This window comes from Puntigrus tetrazona, chromosome 13 (genome assembly GCF_018831695.1).
Source record: "Puntigrus tetrazona isolate hp1 chromosome 13, ASM1883169v1, whole genome shotgun sequence".
NCBI classification, from domain to species: domain Eukaryota; kingdom Metazoa; phylum Chordata; class Actinopteri; order Cypriniformes; family Cyprinidae; genus Puntigrus; species Puntigrus tetrazona.
Genome location: NC_056711.1, coordinates 9,116,184 through 9,137,430, shown reverse-complemented (window position 1 = coordinate 9,137,430; position 21,247 = coordinate 9,116,184). Strand labels below are relative to the sequence as shown.

The 21,247-nt window shown below is 36.7% G+C and overlaps 2 protein-coding genes across 2 annotated transcripts; one reads left to right on the top strand and one right to left on the bottom strand.

Annotated features, from left to right (window-relative positions):
* Window position 1: 1 nt before the first annotated feature.
* On the bottom strand, window positions 2–17,083 carry col17a1b (collagen, type XVII, alpha 1b). Its single transcript, XM_043256250.1, has 57 exons — window positions 16,952–17,083; window positions 15,919–15,979; window positions 15,655–15,705; window positions 15,412–15,519; window positions 15,081–15,311; window positions 14,935–14,982; window positions 14,806–14,835; window positions 14,209–14,256; window positions 13,836–13,976; window positions 13,431–13,604; window positions 13,197–13,268; window positions 13,026–13,100; window positions 12,158–12,232; window positions 11,902–12,054; window positions 11,665–11,754; window positions 11,498–11,542; window positions 11,259–11,420; window positions 10,632–10,871; window positions 10,451–10,501; window positions 10,307–10,333; window positions 10,169–10,195; window positions 10,019–10,072; window positions 9,569–9,673; window positions 9,347–9,400; window positions 9,202–9,219; window positions 9,037–9,090; window positions 8,903–8,938; window positions 8,771–8,806; window positions 8,610–8,672; window positions 7,276–7,311; window positions 7,083–7,154; window positions 6,852–6,878; window positions 6,694–6,729; window positions 6,492–6,527; window positions 6,309–6,389; window positions 6,116–6,151; window positions 5,624–5,707; window positions 5,467–5,544; window positions 5,249–5,299; window positions 5,106–5,168; window positions 4,954–5,013; window positions 4,791–4,817; window positions 4,656–4,700; window positions 4,423–4,500; window positions 4,291–4,338; window positions 3,956–4,093; window positions 3,767–3,874; window positions 3,575–3,682; window positions 3,367–3,483; window positions 3,176–3,280; window positions 2,946–3,089; window positions 2,714–2,854; window positions 2,315–2,491; window positions 1,036–1,197; window positions 847–927; window positions 666–746; window positions 2–524 (listed from the first exon to the last, which is right to left on the bottom strand). Exons 2-57 carry the CDS (start codon window positions 15,971–15,973, stop codon window positions 481–483), a joined length of 4,587 nt encoding a protein of 1,528 aa, XP_043112185.1. The 5' UTR covers window positions 15,974–15,979; window positions 16,952–17,083; the 3' UTR covers window positions 2–480.
* Window positions 17,084–20,058: 2,975 nt separating this feature from the next.
* sfr1 (SWI5-dependent homologous recombination repair protein 1) lies at window positions 20,059–21,226 on the top strand. The gene is made up of 3 exons (XM_043254653.1): window positions 20,059–20,323; window positions 20,429–20,710; window positions 20,802–21,226. Exons 1-3 carry the CDS (start codon window positions 20,228–20,230, stop codon window positions 20,991–20,993), a joined length of 570 nt encoding a protein of 189 aa, XP_043110588.1. The 5' UTR covers window positions 20,059–20,227; the 3' UTR covers window positions 20,994–21,226.
* Window positions 21,227–21,247: the final 21 nt, after the last annotated feature.

The window sequence follows — 21,247 nt, the reverse complement described above, 5'->3', positions numbered from 1 at the left end:
ATTTGTTAAAAATTCAGTGGCTTTTTACTTTTTATAACTCACATTACAATACATGGTCTAAAAAAACTCGTGTTTAAGATCCCTTTTTTGTGTAACATGTTACTTTTCAACAAAACCACCATAGACGAGATTCATACAATACAAAAAAAAACCAAAAACGAGGCAATTACAAAGCCCACTACTGGGTAAAAAGTACATTTCAAGTGCTATATTAAATTTGTTAGATAATGAAGACTAAGACTGATGTCTTAAACCCATGCTAGTAAAGCTGAAAATTGTTTGAAATGAATGGATTATAATATTGCAAGCATTTGATTATAAAACTGTATGCTGTGATAAAATAGGACCCAAACGAGCCTCCGAACTGTGTTACTTCATAAAAAGAGGCTAGTTTATAAATTGATCTTCTTACAAACACCTGTTGTTTCTTTAAACCATCAGTGCATCCACAAAAGTGGGCCGCTGCAAATGTGTGTGCCCTTACACACCGTTGGTCCGACTCCACCTACCAGTCTGGATATCACCTAAAGTTCAATATGGAGATACATGTCAAAACGACTGGATCTAGTGCTGCCTTTAAATATTGAATATTATAACCTTTCATGCTCGGATACAGCATGTGATGGAAAAAATATGTATACTATGATTGCTAATAGTTTTCTAACCTTTTTCACCCTTTTCTCCCCTTGGTCCCTCTGGTCCTCTTTGTCCCGGAAGGCCAGGTATCCCTGAGCTCCCCATTTCCCCTTTAGATCACATACAAACACTTTTATATTCACAGCTCTTCACTTTCAACGTTCAAGCAGGCAGCACTTCAGTTCTTCATTCCATGATCATAACTGATACCTTTTTCTCCTTTAGGACCAGGGTATCCTCTGTCTCCTTTGGGTCCTGGCCTGCCAGGAGGCCCTGGGATGGTCCCGTATGCTGAAAAGATAAATAATGTTTAGGAATAAAGATGCAAGACAAATGTAATGATTAACACATATATAATTCAGTATTTGATAAATTATGTGAGTGAAGGCAGATACTAACTTCTAAAGAAGTCCATCAAGTCAGCCGTCACATTTCCATAGGCACCAATCACACGGCTGTACCCGGGTGGCCCGGGAGGACCAGGAGGCCCAGCAGGTCCTTGGATCCTTCCTGATTGTGTTCTCCAGTATCCCTCTGTCAGGTCCTGCAGTATACCTTGATCTAAAGCAAACAGGCAAGATGGATTTGTGCATTAGCCCTGTGATGGACTGACCATCTGTCCACAGTGTTTCCCTGACTATGGCCCAAGATACTTGGATTTGCTCCAGTATCTCTGCAGAGGATTTTGGAAGAAGGATGGATTTTGAAAGAGCATGAATTCCAGTGCTGAGGTGAGGTGTGAGGTAACCATTTCACAATAAAAATGTTAAACTATAATTATTAATATCCAGTTATTCAAACCCAACAACTTTGTCAAAGTTCTCAATTTTTAAATACAAATATAATCTATTGTGATTCATGCAATTTTTAATGGGATGTGACAAGATGGAAAACATTAATATAGCCGTTTTCTACATAGTTGGCATAGTTAAATTTGTGCAGTTTTTCTCCTGTTCTCCCTTATTCTTTTTTTTCCATCAATCCCATTAAAGGAACACACCACTACTTCTGAAAATAGTCCCATTTCAATTATCTATGATAAGCTTCAGGAAAAAAACAGATCAACTGAATGGATTCAAAAATGGTAAAACTCAACTGTTTAACTTTAGGGGAGCTTTTTCCTTTAAGTCCTTCAATTATGTATGTCATACAGAACATACTTTATTAATGTGACATAATTACTTACTTAAAAGAGGTATCCACTTAGTTAAATGAATAATTCAATGGCTCACTCTCAGAGACGGTAACTTGCTAAGGACTACAAATTAGCACTAGGAAACCAATGCATACTTTAGACTGTGGATATTTCTTTCAGGAATTATAAGATTAAGTTAAATTTACTGCTTCAATTTATGCTTTATTCTGACTCATCTGAAACATCATACCATTGATATTTCCCAAGAAGTTAAAGTAAATATGTTAGAAAACCGTGCGCTTTCAAAGACATGTTTAATACAATAAATACGGAAAGAAAGGTTGTGCTAAAAGATAGATGTAGGCTACATAATCTTCTAGCCTAAGATAAAGTCATGAACATTAAGAACAATCTGGGAAAAATATAATGTGACATTATGGAAAACCATGTGAGTGGCTCTTTGGTCTCCACCAATATCAAAAGCAAACCAACACCGTTGTTATTAGGAATAGAACTCTAAGACTAGAATGTTACTGTACTCACTCTTAATGTAATCAGTGACTTTAAGTGCAACATTGGAGTAGTCCACTGGTTCACTGATCTCAGAGCCATAGCGGTACTGGCTTCTGGTACTATGTCTTACTTCACCAGGTTCACCCTTCTGACCAGGCGGTCCGGGAGGCCCAGGAGGGCCATGAATATAACGCCTCATGGTGTCACCTAAAAAAATATGAGACTAGTAGTTACTGATGTGGCAAACAATCACAAAGTGTTTCCAGGAACTGGTCAGACAGATCTAGGACACGCAGAGTTTAAAATAATGCACTTTGAGAAGGAAGAATGGAGTGAGATCACATTTTAAAATCATTCGAACGTCCACCAAGGTAAAGTTACACTGAGGTGTCAGTTCCCAGATTAGAGTGTGTGGTGAGTGACGCTCACTGTTCAGGTAGTCCTGCAGCTCAGCTCGGATCTGTTCTCGTGCAGAAGATCCTGAATATGATACGAGGCCCCTAGTGTCTCCTGGAGGACCCTGTGGTCCCGGTGGGCCAGGTACGCCAGGAGGTCCCCTAAAACCAGTCTCTAAATAACAAAGAATCAAATAATGAGTTTTTTACAAAACTGCACATGAGTATCACATGACAGTACAATAAATCTCATTGAGAGGACTCACGCTGTAGATAGAGCTGGATGTCCTCTAGTTTGTAACCAGAGACTGCGGAGGAGACTCCTGGGGTGCCAGGCGGACCAGGGGGGCCCTGTATACCTTGAGGACCAGGGGGCCCAGGACGTCCAATGCTTCCACTAAGCCCTGACCCTACAAACATATTCAAAGTGGAATATGAGGAAAGGAAACCCTTTACTTGTTATAAAACAAAATATTACAAAAACACAAGTACATACTCTGAAGCAGAGTGGTTATTTCACTGTAGGAAGCACCTGGCTGACCAGGCTGCCCAGGTGGGCCGGGAGGACCTGGATTTCCAGTTCTGCCTGTCATCCCTTGCTCTAAAAACACAAATTCACAAAAGCCATTAGAAAGACAGCATTCAATCTTCTGCCAATTCACAATAAGATTCAGGTTAGATACACACCATTCATCATTCTGATGGCATAGTTTGCCACTTCCTGTGCGCTAAAGGTACTAGCACTAATGCCAGGTGAACCTGGTGGTCCTGGAGGGCCAGTCACATAACGCCTCACATCTTCTCCTGAGCACAAGAAAGTCGCTGGGTCACTTCTTACATTCGAGATTCAAAAGACCATGTATACATATCAGTGGGTCTGACATGGTTTACTCACTCTGTAAAAGGGAAATGATGTATTCAGCACTTATACTTCCAGGTGGGCCAGGAGGTCCTGCAGGTCCTTGTGGACCTTGGCTAATACTGTTACTGCTAATTCCAGAACCTGAATCAAAATGTTATATTTTACCACAAATGCAGCAGGATACACAGACAATCATTAAACATCACACAGCAGATCTTAACTTACGCTGAATGTAAGCAATAACCCGAGACGCCACGTCCTCTACAGACACTGAAGGCCCAGGTGGACCAGGTGGTCCCTGAATACCAGACAAATGCTGCCTCATGCTGTCACCTGTTGAAAAGACGTCACACATTGATGAGAAAATGACCTTCAGGAACAGGAGTGTGATCATCCAATTGAAAAGGTACTCACTTTGCATATACTCCATGATGTAACGACGATAGTCTGCAGTAGAATGGGATCCACTAGAATGACCAGGAGGACCGGGTGGACCAGGTGGTCCTGGGGGACCAGCCCGCCCTTGGGGTCCGACTGCAACTGCTCCTGATACTGATGGTAACAAGAAATGTTTCAAGGGGTATGATACTGTTTTGCTTTAGGAACTTCATTCGATAATCTAAAAATGGTTCTAAATTAAAGATTTAATAGGATAATAGAGAACCTGAAAAAAAATCTTAATTTGTGTTAAACAAAAGATAAATGATAGTGTGTAATTTCTGGGTGACAGAGTGCAACATATCGTTTACCTCTTGATTCTCCTCTGAATGTTGATGTACCTGGTACACCTGGATCCCCTGGGAAATTATTTTAAAGATTACTGTAAACATTAATGTACCGAATGAATGCAATGTCTCTTCATCATTATCTCAGGTTTTTACCTTTACTTCCATCTCGTCCTGGTGGTCCAGGAGGTCCTGGGGGACCGGGTGGACCCTGAGCCACACCGTACTCAGAGACTATACAGAATAAAAATAAATCATTAATTGTGAATTATTTATTGTTTTTGAACACTTAAAAACATATAATTTCTTGACAATAGTTTAATCAAAAGCAAATTAAGTATTATATTGTCTAAATTAAATCAAGTCATAAACCAAAAATGTTCACTTACTAACTCTACCGGGACTCCCTGGAAGGCCAGGCTGACCTGGTTCCCCTAGAAAAGAATGTCACATATGACAAAGCACTGTTATAATGCAACTTCTTGTGACCAATATGAAGTGTTGGCTGGAGAATGGAGCCTCACCTTGGTATCCTCTTGGACCTTGGGCGCCTGAAATGTATATAAATATATCAAACTATCTGACAATAGTTAAATATCCTACTTTCTGACATAGCATTGTTATAGTGTCTTCACTAGCGATAAATCAAGGTGCTTTTAAGTAACTCAAGTTCTGACTAAGACTCACCTGTTGCTCCCTTAGGCCCTGGAGATCCTGGTGGTCCAGGTGGTCCCGCAAAAAATGTTCCTGTAGATGCAACAATTGTAAAATTGTGAGATTTAAGAAACCACAACAATCTTAAAATAATGCACAGACCCATAAAAATGCAGGAATCAAACCTGAATTAGGCACAAAGTTTCCAGGTTCTCCCTTGTCTCCTTTAGCACCAGGTCTGCCATATCCTTTGAGACAGTAACAAAAGAGTTGAGAAGAGTATGCCACTACAGTAAAGTATGAAAATAAGCATGAATGTTCATTGTACCTGGTGCACCTGGTTCGCCAGGTGGTCCCGGTGGACCTGGTCTAGAATCGCCTGTAGGGAATAAACAGTGAAAATAGATTAAATGCATTCAAATATAATAAGCTCTAAAGGTATATATATATACGATTTCATAAACTATATTTCATATTAAAAGATAATGCATGTGATAATGCATCACATGTTGATCCCTTAACCTTTCATGGATAATGTTATTATACCTGGACGTCCAGGAGGCCCTGGAGGACCAGGAGGACCAGGTGGTCCAGTAACACCAACATGTGAAGCACCATACTGTCCTAAAATGAGACACAAGTTTTATAATAATGCATTTCTAAAAGTTAATTTTCAAAATAGATCTTTTAAATAAAGACGTACTTTCTGCCCGCGTTGCAACCAAAGTCTCGCCAGCACTTACAGCAATACCCTGTTCTCCTTGATCTCCCTTATCACCTTTAGGACCTTCACAAAAAGGTTGATGGATAAAATATACAATTTTACTAGTGCTGTTAAACTGTTAATAATGATTTATTGCATACAAAATAAAGTTTTTGTTTGTATAATATATGTGTGTTATGTGTATTTATTATGTATACATAAATACACACACATAGAGAAAATATATACATCTATTTACATGTCTATATTTCAGATAACTTATTATAAATAAATATATTTAATATATACACGTAACATTTTTCTGAAATATATAAATTTAAGTAGACACAGCACACTTACATATTTTATGTAAACGCAAAATTTGTGGAAAAAAATTTGATTGCGCGATTAATGCGATTAATCGTTTGACAACACTAATGTTTACTAATATGCAATATTACACAGGAACACTAGATGAAAATGCTAATTTACCAGGATGACCAGGAAGTCCAGCAGGGCCAATGGGTCCTAGCATCATAAGACATATGATAAAGAAAAAGATAAATATACTGATATATCCATAAAGTGCAATCAGTTTATGCCATTCATTGGACTGTTAAAATATAAAAAGCACACAGTGATTTTGTAATCTGAGTTAGTAAAAGAATAAAGAGTATGAACATACCTGAGAGTCCTGGAGATCCAGGTGGGCCAGGAGGACCAGGGCTTCCAGGTGGTCCTGGTATAGCCACTGAGCTAGAACCAGCTGTAAAATTAAAACACTTAGTGTAAGTTGACTACACAGTGAACTGTTAAATGTGTTTTAATAATTATCAATAATATCAATATCAATAATACATAGTCATACCTGCATTGATCACTCTTCCAGGTTCACCAGTCTCACCTATGAACATTTCCAGATGAATCATTTAGACATTTGAAGACTTAGTTGCACACATATGATTCTAATGTTTAATAATAAGGCAAAATATATTGCTAAAAATGCAAGACTTCAAAAGGCAGCTAAACATTGATCCGTCTATTTTACTAAAACAGCCACCGCACAGTACCTTTAGCTCCAGGCTGACCAGGATTGCCAGGTAGGCCTAGGCAAAAAATAAACAGGTCAACCATTATGTCTTCATACACAGTTGAGATAAACTGTAAAAATGTAAACTGCATAAATATGTAACACATATGAAAGAGTGCAGTTCAAGTGACACTTTACCTGGAGGTCCTTGAATCCCTTGGGTTCCTGATTTACAGAGAGCAGTAGAAAAAAAATTACAAATCTAACATAATTAATTTTTTTTAAAGATGAATGTGGTAACTGGTATCTTGGATGTGTATAACCATGGTGAACATGTTAGAACATGCAGAATGGTGATTTTCTCAAAATGAGGATCATGTTTTACTATTTTTATTTATTTATATTAAATGAGAATTCATGTTTTTATACCTGGTTGCCCAAGATCACCGGGTGGTCCAGGTGGTCCTCTGATTCCTGGTAAGCCAATTGAGCCTGGCTCACCTAGATATGAGCAAAAATGATACAGAATACACACACAGATTAAAATCAAGATGCAGATGTAGGTGCACAAGAATTAAAACATCTTTGGCTTGGAATTATCAAATCTGAAAACGCGTCTCACCTCTTTGGCCCTTTTCACCATCAAGTCCTTGAGGCCCTAAAATGAAATGGCAAAATTATAATCTGAGAACTTCTTTTATAACAATATAAGATTCGTATTAAAGAGGTCCAGACAACACTAGAGCTTTAAGCACATCCAATCTTACAATACAATATACAATATAGTAATACTATTTACTGATATAGTTTTAAGAAAACAAATGGTTTTAGTTAACAAATAAATGCAGTTCCACAAACATAGTTTATTTAATTTCTTTATTTATATTACCTCCTCTGCGTGATCCAATAATTTCCTCTATACCTATACATTCTAATTGTTCGATATCTCGGCATAATTCATTAAAATGTCTTGTTTCTGAAGAAGTTATCTTATATATCTTAAACTTGATTTATGTTAATTAATTCGTCATTTCAACTGACGTGATGAGTTACCTATATATATATATATTTTCTGACAAGGACATTTTAACATGTAATACAAGAGGTAATTTTAAAGCAATGTGTTTTTGATTTATCATATTACTGTGCTCATTGTATGTCAATGAATAATTTACTGAAAAAAATAGTTGTTATAGTTATTATAATGTCAAAAGCTAATTATGTATTTTTACTTGTTGGTTTTTCGAAATACGTTTGTATGTAATGACTCAATCTTAATCATTTTAACAACCCAAAAAGTGTATCAAATTTTTCCCATTGTGAATTTAATTAAAGGCATCTTTAAATGAATAAATGTCAAGATCACGGTCTTGCACAAAATAAATGTCACCTTTTTTGGGCCATTTTCCATTCATTTAGATATACTTGAGAGTCACTCAATATCTGTAAGATTTTTGAATGATTTTGAAAGAAAAGTCTCTAATGCTCACCAAGATGGTATCATCAAAATATAAAAACACAAAAATTGTGAAATATTCTTATCATTTAAAAAGCTGTGTTCTATGTTATTACTTTTTACAGGCAAGTTATAACTGTAATGGGAAAGTTTAATTTTCCTTTAGTCATTTATTTGGCATTAAAAAAACATTTCTTATTATTATCAGTGTTGAAAACAGTCATGCTGCTTAATACTTTTGTGCAAACCGTGATAAATATAATGAACAGCATTTATTTGAAACTACTATTTTTTGGTGTTGACGGCCAACACATCACGGTTGAAAATATAGCTCAGTTAAACTGTATGCATATAGTCCTCATATTCAGTATACTGGAAACCTGAATTGGACTGAATTGCAAAGTAATTAGCTGATTCCCCGCCACACTTTTATGCCCATTATGTGTATGTTCTAAGAATAAAATAGCAAAACCTATAATCTCAGGTTTGTGTCTGCTCACCTGCTGATCCTTTAGCTCCTTTCTCTCCAGGTGGGCCTTGTCGTCCTGAAACACCAGGAGTACCTGACGGAGGGAGGGTACAGTGATTTAATAATGAATCAAATATTGTAAACATGACAAACTTGAATAAGGTCATTTCGGCTCAGTACAAATATACACACCTGGCAGTCCACTTTCTCCTCTATCACCATGATCACCTGACACAACAAATACACAGTTTTACATAAATTCACATTGACTGTAATTATAAACTGGTTACTATATGTCAGACTGACATACAATTAGCTACAAACCTTTATTTCCAGGTGTACCAGGAAGTCCTCTATCACCTGGAAAGATTTTTTTTTCATTTATAAACATTAGGATTTATTAATGTACTATAATGCTTTGAGAAAACAATACAGCAAGTGTTCATTGTGATACACACCTTTAGCACCAACAGGGCCAGGTTCACCTCTGAAGCCTTGAGGGCCTTGTTCACCTACACAGAAAAAAAATATTCATTTATTCTGTTTTACAGACTTGTCATCAGAACACAAAAAAATGTACAAAATGCCACTGAAATATTTTTTGTAATGAAAAAGTCGATTACCATGTAAACCACTAGCACCTGTTGAACAAACAAACAAAAAGAGAACAAAGATCAAACACATGTGTGTATGCCAATGCCAATCTCAGATGATCCTGTAAAGCTAATTTCCCTATATACAATAAGTAAATTATTTTTGTGTACTGACCTTTAGGCCCAGGTAGACCAATAAGACCAGGAGAGCCAGGAGAACCAGGATTACCTGAAGAAAAACAGATACACAGACACATCGTAAATGAGATCAAAACAGCAGTTTTATTATTAACTTTACGTTGTGTATGACAATCCTGTATTGTAATGAATGAAATGCTCACAAACAAATGCAAGGATCATTTTTAAGAGCCACATTGTCAAACATGCTGTATCTTACCCCTTTCACCCTTCTCTCCGGCCCCTGGGGGTCCTGGCTCTCCACGGGTTCCAGGCTGACCATCTCTTCCTCTGAAGCCTGGTGGCCCTTCAGGACCACGTTCACCTGTCATACACATTTTAAAGTTTTTATGAGGCAACATCTGGAAAAGGTTCATTCTTTTTTTGACAGAACTAAGAGCATTAACAGGAGTCAAGTGTTCACAGAAGAGATGAATGTGAATGTAGGTAGGGACTAGTTTTAACTGCATTGGATGAACTGACTATTCAGAGTTATTTGTTCACTTCTACAGAAATAGCACCTGTCAGATGCAGCATATGGACATGATTTTCTAAACCTTAAACTAGGCCTTATATTTTGAGGTACTTGTTAATTTACTTTGTGAACGCAGAATTAATGAGGGTGGATGATTTCCCATTATATAAAAGTGCTGTATAATGTTTCCGGTACCTGCACTTCCTTTTTGCCCTTCTCTTCCTGGATGTCCTGGCATTCCTGGTGGACCTAAAGATGCACATCAGAAAACAATGAAATCTGTTAAGACTTCATTCTGCACAACTGTTAAGATTAGCCCTACAGGGGATCAAACATTATTCTTACCTGGCAGGCCTGGAAAACCATTATCTCCTGAAAAACACATTTCAGTTGTTCAAGTTTCCATGTTTAAAACTGTAAACATATCAATATGAACATACGGATCAACTAATTCCCACATTTGTATTGCCAAATTGTACAAACCCTTGGTTCCTGGAGTTCCAGTGTCACCTAAATGGTGAAAAGAGCAAACGTGTGATTGATGTAGCAGTGACTATTAAATTCATAGAATGCATAAATAAAGTTTTCTGGACTGTCAGTTCAGTAAAAACTAAACAGCTGGCATACCTTTAGGCCCTGGAAGTCCTCTTTCAGCTTTAACTGAAGAAGCAATAAAGGCTAGACACACAAAAATAAGTATTAAATGTCTTATTATTTATATTTCACATATGCATATAGGATTGACATTTTATTAACAATGGACGTTTAGGTGCATGTTTGTCTTATGTGTCTAAACAGAACCGTGTACCTTTCATGGCTTCAGAGCTCATCTCTGCTTTCAGTATTTCCTGTACATTTCTCTGAAGGACAGTATTGTCTGAATAAACTGCAGAATCCAGTGAATTAACATATGCCGCTTTACTTCCAGTGTCTTTGTACATGCTAGTGTCATCAATAGAAGAGGACAGACGACTCGTGCGGGCTGTCATGGAGGAGGATATTCCCTCAAGAACACTGACACGAGACTTTAGTTTCTTTACTTCCTCAGCTTGAAGGAAAAGAGATTTGCTTCAGATTAGAACGCAGCATACAACGACACATATATCTAAATTAGGTAGAAACAGCAATTCTCTATTGACGAATACACACATATACATATATATTAGATACAATTCTCTTCTCCCAAGTTAAACCAAACCCACAGAGGTAAGAATTATTTTTGATTATAATTTTATAAACATTATAAACATAATTTTAAATAAACGTTTGAATAGAAGGTAACATTTTATTAAATTATTTGGTGCCTCAGCCTCTGCTGTACAGTTTAAAAATAAAGCTACAAGCTGTTTCAAATGTTTTATTAGCTATAAATGTACCCCAACAGAAAAAAAGGAAATAAATGAATCACGTCTTATATTAAAATGACTACACTCACATAAAGCAATGAGTCCAAAGAGAAGGCCGAGGAGCAGCAGGAGGCTGAGCAAAAACCCCAGCAGCCACTTCCACCAGGAACAACAGCCTGGCCCACATCCACAAAGACCCCCTCCACAATTACAGCCATCGTCGTCATCAACAACCTTAGCCCTATGAATCTCTGTCAGGACACACACAGCAAGAGACTCTGTATTATACTGTATGGCCGTATACTCTACTCTTTTCCAAAAAAAGTACCTGCGTAGGTAGCTTTATCTTTTGTTGACGCTGATGTAGAGCCATCTTTAGAGAGGAAAAAATGAAAACAAAAAACATAAACGTTCTGTGATATTTTCAATATTGAGACAAGGAGTGCCTCAACATTAATTAGAAAACAACAAGATACATGAAGATTAAGCTCTTACAGTGTGTGCCAGAGCTAGACTTCACAGGAGCGCTTTCAGAATAGCTGGTCATCATAGTTTCCTTCTTCACTGAAACGTCTGAATACGACCCTTATAGATGCAAAGATTGCGTGAATGCAGTTATTCAGAATCTAGTGTGAGCGAAGATCATAAAATCATGTCATATTTGCGTTAATTCCAACACCACAAATAATTCCCCTTGCAACATCATCCAAAAATCCTGCGTCCTCTGTTCACCTGCTGTCCCGTTAGGGGTGCTGTTTGTAAACTGCTTGCCACTGTCTTTGGTCAGGATCAGCTCTTCAGTTTCTCTCTTCACTGGAATGTTCTCTTTCTCCAGCGTCAGGTATCTCTTTGACACATTCTCATTAAGGGTCCTTGTACCACTAGCTAAATATGACACAAAGTCTTCCTGTTAATCAAGCCACACTGAATGCATCTTAGAGATCTACAGTAAGCATAAATCTTTTTCCTGTGTGAGTATAACAAAGACCTGAGGTGGAGACGCCTGTGCTGACAGCAAGAGTGCTGTTGGGACTTGAGGAATAATTCTTCTGCACTCCATATCCTAAAAATACACACATAACACAAAAACAAAGATGTCTGAATGTCAAGGATCTCATTGGCACTTGAAAGGACACTGTTCATCAAGCGACAATCACTACCTCTTTAGAGAACTTAAGATTGTTCTGATTTTTACAACATTTTTACCTGGTTGCATTCTGTCATAGCTTCCGCAGAAAGACGAAGAAGAAATGTTTTTTGAGCAGCAAATCAGCAAGTTACAATGATTTGTGAAGTGAGTTTTACTATCACACTGTATAATGATAATACAATTTAAAATATAATTACAATGAAAATAGAAAATTATTTATATAAAATTGTAAACTAATTATTAATTAATTATTACTGTTTTACTTTATTTCTATCTAATAAATGTAGCATTTGTGAGCATAAGCGATATCTCTCAAAGACCTTACAAACCACTAACTTTTGAAGTGTATTTATACTATATAATGTTATATTTACAATTTTCATCCAATGTTACAGTTTGTTTTAAAACAATGAAATACAGTGAAAACTTGAAAATTATTGATTTGTTGATTATTTTCATTCCTTTCTATGTACTGCTTCTAAGCCTCTATTCATGCAATTTCACCATAACCTCATTTATGTCAACCATCTAGACAACATTAACATTATAACACATATCTGTGAACAGCAGAACACTGTTTACTACTTTGACTCAGCACAGGGCCACAGAGTAAGTGACGATTCTATCAGCGGTCCCAAAACACCCTCACATTGTTTTTTCAGTTTTTTTTAGCTATGATGTACAGAAAAAAAAATGTAACAAACACCTGCAGTAGAGACGCCTGTGCCAACACCGAGAGTGCTGCTGGGACTTGTCAAATAATTCTTCTGTACTCCATATCCTAAAACACAAACAAATGAACACGCTTACAAGGAATGTTATTAACTTGTCATTTGTCACAGCAATGTCATCTTATTTTTTACGCCTCAGAGGATACCTGGGTGTGTGTTAACTCCGCTGGAAGTCAGAACTCCGCTCACAGGAGCTAAATTATTGTGAAAGCCATACACTGTAAGTCAAGAAACGACATGTATTTAGCTAACGCAGTGCCTTCAACTGAATGTTTTGATGCATTAGTACATTATAGCAGAAAATAGAGTAATATTGGTTTTGACTTGATAAATTCTCTTTATTATCAGGTCAGCTAGGCAAATCAGGGATCTGTGCGGACCTGATAAGGAGGATGGTGATGTGCTGTTAACAAGAGTGGCTCCCGTTGACATGTTGTTTGTGTTGCTGTGGAAGCCGTAAGCAGCGCCAGTGGAGACTGTAGAGGGCAGTGTAGAGCTGTTCCACGTGTATGAGGCCAGGTCGGCGTCAAGAATAGTGGTGTCATATTGCTCGACTGAGAAAATTGAAAGAAAGTCTTAACATCTTAGAATTGAACACACAATCTCTGTGCATAGATAAACTGTGATTTTATCTGTTTTTTTTATTGTTTTGTGTATGAACATGAGTGCACGCCATGGGTGTGGTAGGGGTGGTAACTACTAGAAAATCTTTACTAACGTGTACGTTTTTCTGTTAACGCATAATCTGTCAACTGCTTGAGCTCTTCTGATCCAGCTTTCCATACCTTGCTTGGTGGAGACCTTGGTGTCTAAGGTGCTGGCCTTGCGGGGTATAGGGAGAGGGGAGGAGGAGGGAGATCGTGTGGGGCTGACGCTGGCCGATCGTGATCCCTTCAGCAGCTTCTTCACATCGTCCAGTTCTGTCCCTGAAGCAGGAGCACTGTATTAGTCGAGTCTAGGTCTAAAAATGTGCCTTCAGCTTCACTGTCTCATACTACTGTTCACTGTGGCGTTCAACAACATAATAGCAAGCCCTTAAAAAAACAACTGTGTATACATTTGTTTACTTGTTATCTTAAGTTATCAATTTTTTTAAAAAAAATCTGATTAACATTATATGTTTATATTTAGGCTATTTGTGTTTTCGGGATAACATACATCTAGTGGAGGGAGATGCACTCTGTAGCCTGGTCCTGATTTCCGTCTCTAAAACAGAAACACAGAAATACATATTTTAACTAGTAATAATCTTCACATTATATCAACACCAACACATATATTTAGCAAAAATTTTTAAATATGTAAATGATCTATAATGTCCGAGAACCACCACTTAGCGCACACTGTCCAGTTTATTCTACTACTACTTTTCAAATAGATAGATGAAAATTATTGTATTAATTAGTAGAAAAAAAGTGAACAGGCTACAGAATAGAACAGCATGGAAATGATTTTTAATGATGAGCTCTATCTTAATATACAGCAATAGCTACGCAAAAGACAACGGTAAGCTATTTTCCAGAAATAATTAATGAGTAAGAACCTAGTTGTGAAAACATTTATGACAACGAAAGAAATATTAAAGGTGTAACTGTTTTCACTTCACAGCCAGAAATACTTCACGTGAATCACTTTTCACATATCTTTGTAAAAAAAAACAAAAGTTACAAGTATAATGTCTATATACAGTAAGGATGGTAATTATGTGCAAAGTAATTTCTATACTATTTGCATTAGTGTAAATAATGATCTCACCCCTGCTTTGACTCCTTCCTCTACTTGAACCTGGAAACAGAGCAATTGTGACAAAATCTGTTTTTTGTCTCCAAAACAATTTCTTGTCTCCATCTTATATATGTTCATTTTGTTTGTTGAGTGTCTTACCATAGTCCTTTCGTTTTAGTTCTGGGGATGAGTTGTCACTTGAACTTCCTGTTAAAATAAAATAAAAATAATAATAATAATAAATTAATTATGACTGACTAAAAATGCTAAATGTATTTATTTAACGCGTCTCGGCTGTGACCAACCATCATAACGGCGTGAATGAGTAGTTTTGCTTTTCCTCTCCACAAACATAGAGGAGTCTTGCGTTCTTCTCGTGCCATCTGTGGATCTCACCCTCGACCCTGTTCCCGATCCAGAGACACTCTCGAAAACTCCACCAGCACCACCACCAGTCTTCCTGCTCACTGTGGTCTCCTCTAAGAAATATTCCCCTGATCCAGAGCCTAAGCCACCTGCACTCACACCCACAGACGCTGAGACACACACAGGGACCATTTTAGCCATTTACAGCTTTATGAGGTAAATTAAACATATAGAGTATAGCTCTTCAAACAAAATGTTTTATCGGCTTACAGGATGAGAAAAAAGGACTGCTGTTGTTTTGAGTCAAAATGTTCTTCTCCAAACCAGAAGACCCTGAAGTGCTTGACATGCCCTTGTTGGAAGATGCACTGAAGCCTCCTGGGGGGGAAACACATTTCTCATACTGAAAAATGATGCTCAAGTATTAATTTTCCCACAATGCATAAATTCGGTAGAGAAAGAAGGCACTGAACATGAATATATCAGTCAGTAATCAGTAAATCAGTAACTTACGTGGAGGTAAAGATGTTATTCTACTAGTAGAGACTGTTGTTTCCGTGATACCTGTTTTCATAATACATGTCTTATAAATGCCAACGCTTCTTGGTTTGCAATTCAAACACATACAGCTGAATAAAACCTTGCCATAATAATCAAGCTTCTCGGTAAGGTTAAAGAAACACTAGGTGGCACGGTGTTTACAACGAAAATCATCAAATCCTTTTGGTTCAGGTTCGCAGCAAATTGATGAGATCAAGCTAAATCAAACACCCTTACCTCTATCTCCTGAACTTCCTCCTGAATAGTTTCTTTGCCGTTTTAAATCATCCATTCCATGCTAAATAAATGGAGCAAAATAATTAAAATTAGTGTGATACGCAGCATAATCGGATATTAATAGAGCATTAAGTTGTTTCTAACACAGCAGAACCGCGAGATAGTCCTGAATGAGAAGAGTTGCGCTATATATTATGCATATTATACATACACTTTTTTAATCAGTTGCATTTCGTTTGTGATATATTCCCGTATGAAATCACGCAATTAAACTGTTACTATACAAGATGGTGTGCTTTACTGTTTTTGTCAAGTTTTAACAAGAAACGTTAACAGCGTGCACGCTGATAAAAGTATTTTGTTTTCTCTCCTGGCAGATTCTACTCAGATTTCAAAGTATGCATGCTATAGAATTGCAGCCTATTCCACATCAAAAAAAGTAATTATAAAATGACACATACCCATATTCAGGAGTAAGGAGAAAAAATGCCTAAAGGGCAATTATTTGCTCCAACAAAAGACTAGCAAGTACAACTACGGTCTCATATTTACAGTAGAGAGAGTAAAGGGATTTATCAGCACCCCACCCTGCTCACATCTTCAATTTCAAATGCAAGACCAGCTACTGTTTCCCTGCTAACCACAATGCATGAAAAAGCTAACACTGTGAATGGTCCTTTACAGACAAATAATGCCTTTATTTGCTAACGGTGATCGTTCGTGCAATGCTTTCAGTCGGGACTTTTAGAATAAAAACATTATCATAACCTGTCATCGATATCTTGAGGATGTTTAGGTTTCTACTGTTTCAGTCTGATTTCTAGTCTTTGGTGCAGACCCGCACAGAAACCACAGAATTGCAAATTAATAAGTATTTCAGGTGAGCAACGGTCAGACCCATGTAAGAAGCAATAATTATAAACAAATACGAAATAATATATATTTAAATAGTCTAACTGAAGCTCAAAAGTTGTTGTTGTTTTTTGTGAAAGAAAAAAAAATGAAAGTTTGAAAGCAAAACATTTTTTTTTACCTTTGGTCCTTGGCAATCTGAAGAGAAAGGGGTTTTCGATAAGGTCCGCTTAAGAGTTGCCTGTGAACTTCACCTGTGCTGTATGAACGCTGTTACCTGACTTCTGCTGTTTTCTTTCTGACTTTCTTCTGTGACCGGCAAGTCTCCACAGGACTTCTGGGTAGGTTTTTATATCGAGCCACTCCCCTGTCTTTTGGCAGGTACACAGACAGACTTTTAAAGAAGACAATACCCTCGGGAGTCACAGTTTTATCCTTTATGTTACAGCGAACTAAAGCTTTAGGACATGTCCAGGTGAACGCAGGTGTGGCTGGATGTGTTATCAGTGCGTCACTAACTTTGCCTAAAAGAAAGTTTCATTTACTACTGTTGGCATAGCAGCAAAAATATGGCAGAAAATGCATTTTGCTTAGCTTGAAGCAATTTATTTAAAATATTTTAGAATGCATTTTTAAGCCATTGTAAAATAAAGTTCTACGTAGGAAGTCCTGAAGAGCTCTTGCTTCATCTCGTTAAAACAGTGCTTTATGAGCACATTCATTGCATTCAAGATACACATTCTCTGCAAAAAAAAAAAAAGAGGGTACAAAGCAGAAAAGCAGTAGGCTACATACGTTATTCAGTACCTAAAATGTACATATTGGTACATTTTGAAAGGGTACTGCCCCAATTGATAAACTCAAGGCCTAAACATAATAATATTTTTCTTTAGCTGAATCTGGACGCAGAACATTTGTATAAAATGGGGTCAAACGAGGACATGTCCGGCCTTCATTACCAGCAAGAGTTTAACTAATACCCATCCTTACACTTGTGTTAATGCATACCATTTTAGCCAATCCTATGTGATGCATATTAAGTAATTTTATTACTCATTATAATCTGAAGACAGCTGGATCAAAAAACAATGCAAATGTTCTAAAAGGAATTCATGCACATACAAGTTTTCCATGGGAAACGGGTGTTGCTTCCCTTGGGATTTACATGCCATTTTGTGTGGATATTTTTTTTCCCAGTGGGCACACCCTGTTGATACCAAATGCACATTAGTCACAATATTTTTTAACTCCACCCCATATGCATCCTTCACTGTATTTGAACCCATACAAATCTCAAACGTGAGAAGGCACGGCTGCATGACTACAGCTATTAAACCATTTTAATTTCATAGACAAGTTATAACAAGACATAAAATATTTTCAGTAGAAGCAGAAGAGTAATGTAGTTTATTTTCAAAAAAAGCATACATGAATGAGTCGAACCACCTTTATAATCATCATCATTTGAAAAGAAAGTGTTTTTTCTTATTAACTACTGTTAAGATACTCACTGAGAAGGTCCATGTTTGTTATATAAGCTACATAATAGAGTCATCACTATAATGATTCAGAGTTTGAATCTTTTGATTTTATGCACTGGTTCATACACACTGTGTCACCAATTTAATCTCTGATTCATCTTTAGAATCCTAGTCTCTTTATACCGCACGAGACAAGAAGACTGAAGAAATATGTTTTATATTTTGTTCTTTATGTATTGTAACGGCCCAAACCCTATAATCGCATGCATCATATTATTGTGCAGAGCGCCCCTTAAAGAACACTACGTCTTTATGTTTCCAGTTTCTTTCTTCTCTGGGAATTTACGAGTTATCTGGGCCAGAACATTACAGCATGGATATCCATTTGTTTTAATGCTCAACATGTACATGCACCTATAACACATACATAGTCAATATTTGCTAACCTCTCTGATATTTAGTGATTTAAAAATAATTAAACTATGAGTTGATGCATTCTAAGTTTTAACCAATTATGTATTTGTCATAATATGGTTTCCCTTCACAATTTGACAATTTCTTCTTCAACCAATGGGAAACGTTTGGTTTGAACACTGGGGCGTTGAAGTGTGAACTGTTTTAGTAGAGTCCTGGGTCATGCTCGCTCATGAGGTTTATTTATTCTATATTCTTGTTTAGAGTGTCTATTTACACGCGTCATAATCGAAAAACCATACTCACCGGGGGTGGGGGGTGTTTGGAGGCCATCCGAAGCGCTCCATTGACTTTGTATCACGGGAAGCTGTCTCCTGGTCATTTCTGAATTATAATAATAATAATAATAATAATTTAAAAAAACAGAACAATCCTAAAAGCTGCTATGTGACATAATGTACAGTAAACAAGTTAAAAAACACAGAACTACATTTTTATAAGCTGCCGATATCACTAAAATACTGTAAAATATTAAAATACTTTTCACTCAGTGTAAATAGCATCCATCATTATTTACACTTAGTGTAGGTGTGTACACAAAGTGTAAACAGCAATGCTATTTACTATACTATTACTATTTCTATGCCATTTGCACTTATGTGTAAATAGCCTCTATCTCTATTCATACTATTTATACTTTATACTCGCTGCCTATTTTGCTTGCCTATATATATTTTTTTGTGAAATGGTCTTTTGTGCCATCATCTATGCAAAGCTGGTTGATAGCTGCAATAAAGTAACATCATTTTTAACAATTAATTGTTTATGTAGCCTATAGTTCCTAACTGTAGCATTTTGTTATGATACTCCTATTAATCATTAACAAGCCAATAATTACTTTTCTAAATTAATTATTGAAAAAAACTGCCTGCACATTTAGAACAAATACAACATGTCACAGTTGTAATATAACCTATAAATCTAAAGGAAAAAGGAATAAGCTAATATAAAATGTAAAAGAAGTAAAAAAAAAAAAAAAGTATAAAAAAAATCAGGCTCCAAAAACTTGCCTTAAACTATATTGTTCACCTACACAGTTTAGGATGGGTTTATTAATTTGTTAAAATTGTAATTTCTTCATGTCCTAACTGTGAATTGTGAAAATACTTATGTTATAATATGTTAATATATGTTAATAGTGTTATCGGGTAAAATGGACTTAAAATATACAAATATAAAATATTATTTTAATAACTTACAAAGAATATTATTAAACATAAAACATTTTTATTCTGTTCTACTCTATTCTATTCTATTCTATTCTTAAATGCATATAGAAAATAGTTACATATAGACTACGTTTCCCATGATTCATGGTAAGGAAGTCCCGGAAATGACGATAAAATAAGTGGCTCTTGCACCAATTTCAAAACATCAGAGTTCGTACTGATAACTTTACTGCCGTGAAGATCAGATTTATCTAGATTTCGCTCCGATTGTATTTTTACGACAGTTATGTAGCCGTTTTCTCCTCTTCATAGCGACCTTATGTGGTGTGAATCATGGAGACCACCCCGATAAAACTGACACCAGCTAACCTGAATGAAAACACACCAAATAGTGTTCAGTCTTCTTCAAGCAGGTCAAGCGCTGCCAAGGTACATCTTATTGCCTTTTTCATACCTAGTATTTTCAGACGATGCTTAGCCTAACATTATAAAACAACAGTTACATGTTGTAAATATTTTGACATTTTCCTTTAGCCCATGAGCTCCTCACTGAAGGAGAAGTTAAAAAGATCGCGCCACTCATTCAGATCCCCCCTCGGTGTGGTTAAACGATTAAAAATAGAAGATGACGGTCAACCGGGAGACGACACGGATGTCAATCGGAATAATGTGAGGGAGCAAAGAGACCGTTCACATCACACAGCTGAGCCTGCACAAAAAGACCCTGCTCGGCAGTGTGAGGAGCTAAGGAAAGCAGTGAAGGAGAAATCAGAAACCTTGAGGAGATTAAAGATGGCCAAGATGTATAGAAAAAAGGTAAACGACTATTTACAAACATTAAAAGTCAAGTATTGGCAAAGGATGATCTTGTACAGTGTTTATTTCTTGCCCTTGTCTTTTCTTGTAGAACGATCTGACCCAGCTACAGAGGCTCGTAGACAAATGGAGATCCTGTGCTCAGTCTGTGCTGTGTGAATTACAGAGTGAGTTACCCTCCGAGGGAAAACAAGTCCCTCTGTCTCAGCTTATAGACAGCTTAGGGTTAGATGACAAAATACTACACTTTGACAGGACAGAGGAAGACTTCACGGACAACTGAAACTCGTTGTACTGTGCTCATTTTATTCAGAATATTTAAATATCCTTAAGAAGTCTGTTCAGAAAAGGTTGTTCATTAATGCATTCAGACAGGGTGATTATTCAGATTTATAGGTGGAACCGATAAAAGACATTGTGAATTTTGTTAGGTTTATTCAACTTATTGTTATTTATTACACATTTTCTTGTGTTCTCATGTCACATCTGTGTATTGAAATAATAAAATTTTTCAAACAAAAGCTGTTACAATAAATG

Coding starts and splice junctions, on each gene's coding strand:
- col17a1b (XM_043256250.1), bottom strand. CDS start 15,973: ATGGATGATTTAAAACGGCAAAGAAACTATTCAGGAGGAAGTTCAGGA. Junction 13,101..13,196: donor CGGAGTTAACACACACCCAG/GTATCCTCTGAG, acceptor TTTGTGTTTTAG/GATATGGAGTACAGAAGAAT. Junction 747..846: donor TGGTCCTAAAGGAGAAAAAG/GTATCAGTTATG, acceptor TGTGATCTAAAG/GGGAAATGGGGAGCTCAGGG.
- sfr1 (XM_043254653.1), top strand. CDS start 20,228: ATGGAGACCACCCCGATAAAACTGACACCAGCTAACCTGAATGAAAAC. Junction 20,324..20,428: donor GCAGGTCAAGCGCTGCCAAG/GTACATCTTATT, acceptor ATTTTCCTTTAG/CCCATGAGCTCCTCACTGAA. Junction 20,711..20,801: donor CCAAGATGTATAGAAAAAAG/GTAAACGACTAT, acceptor CTTTTCTTGTAG/AACGATCTGACCCAGCTACA.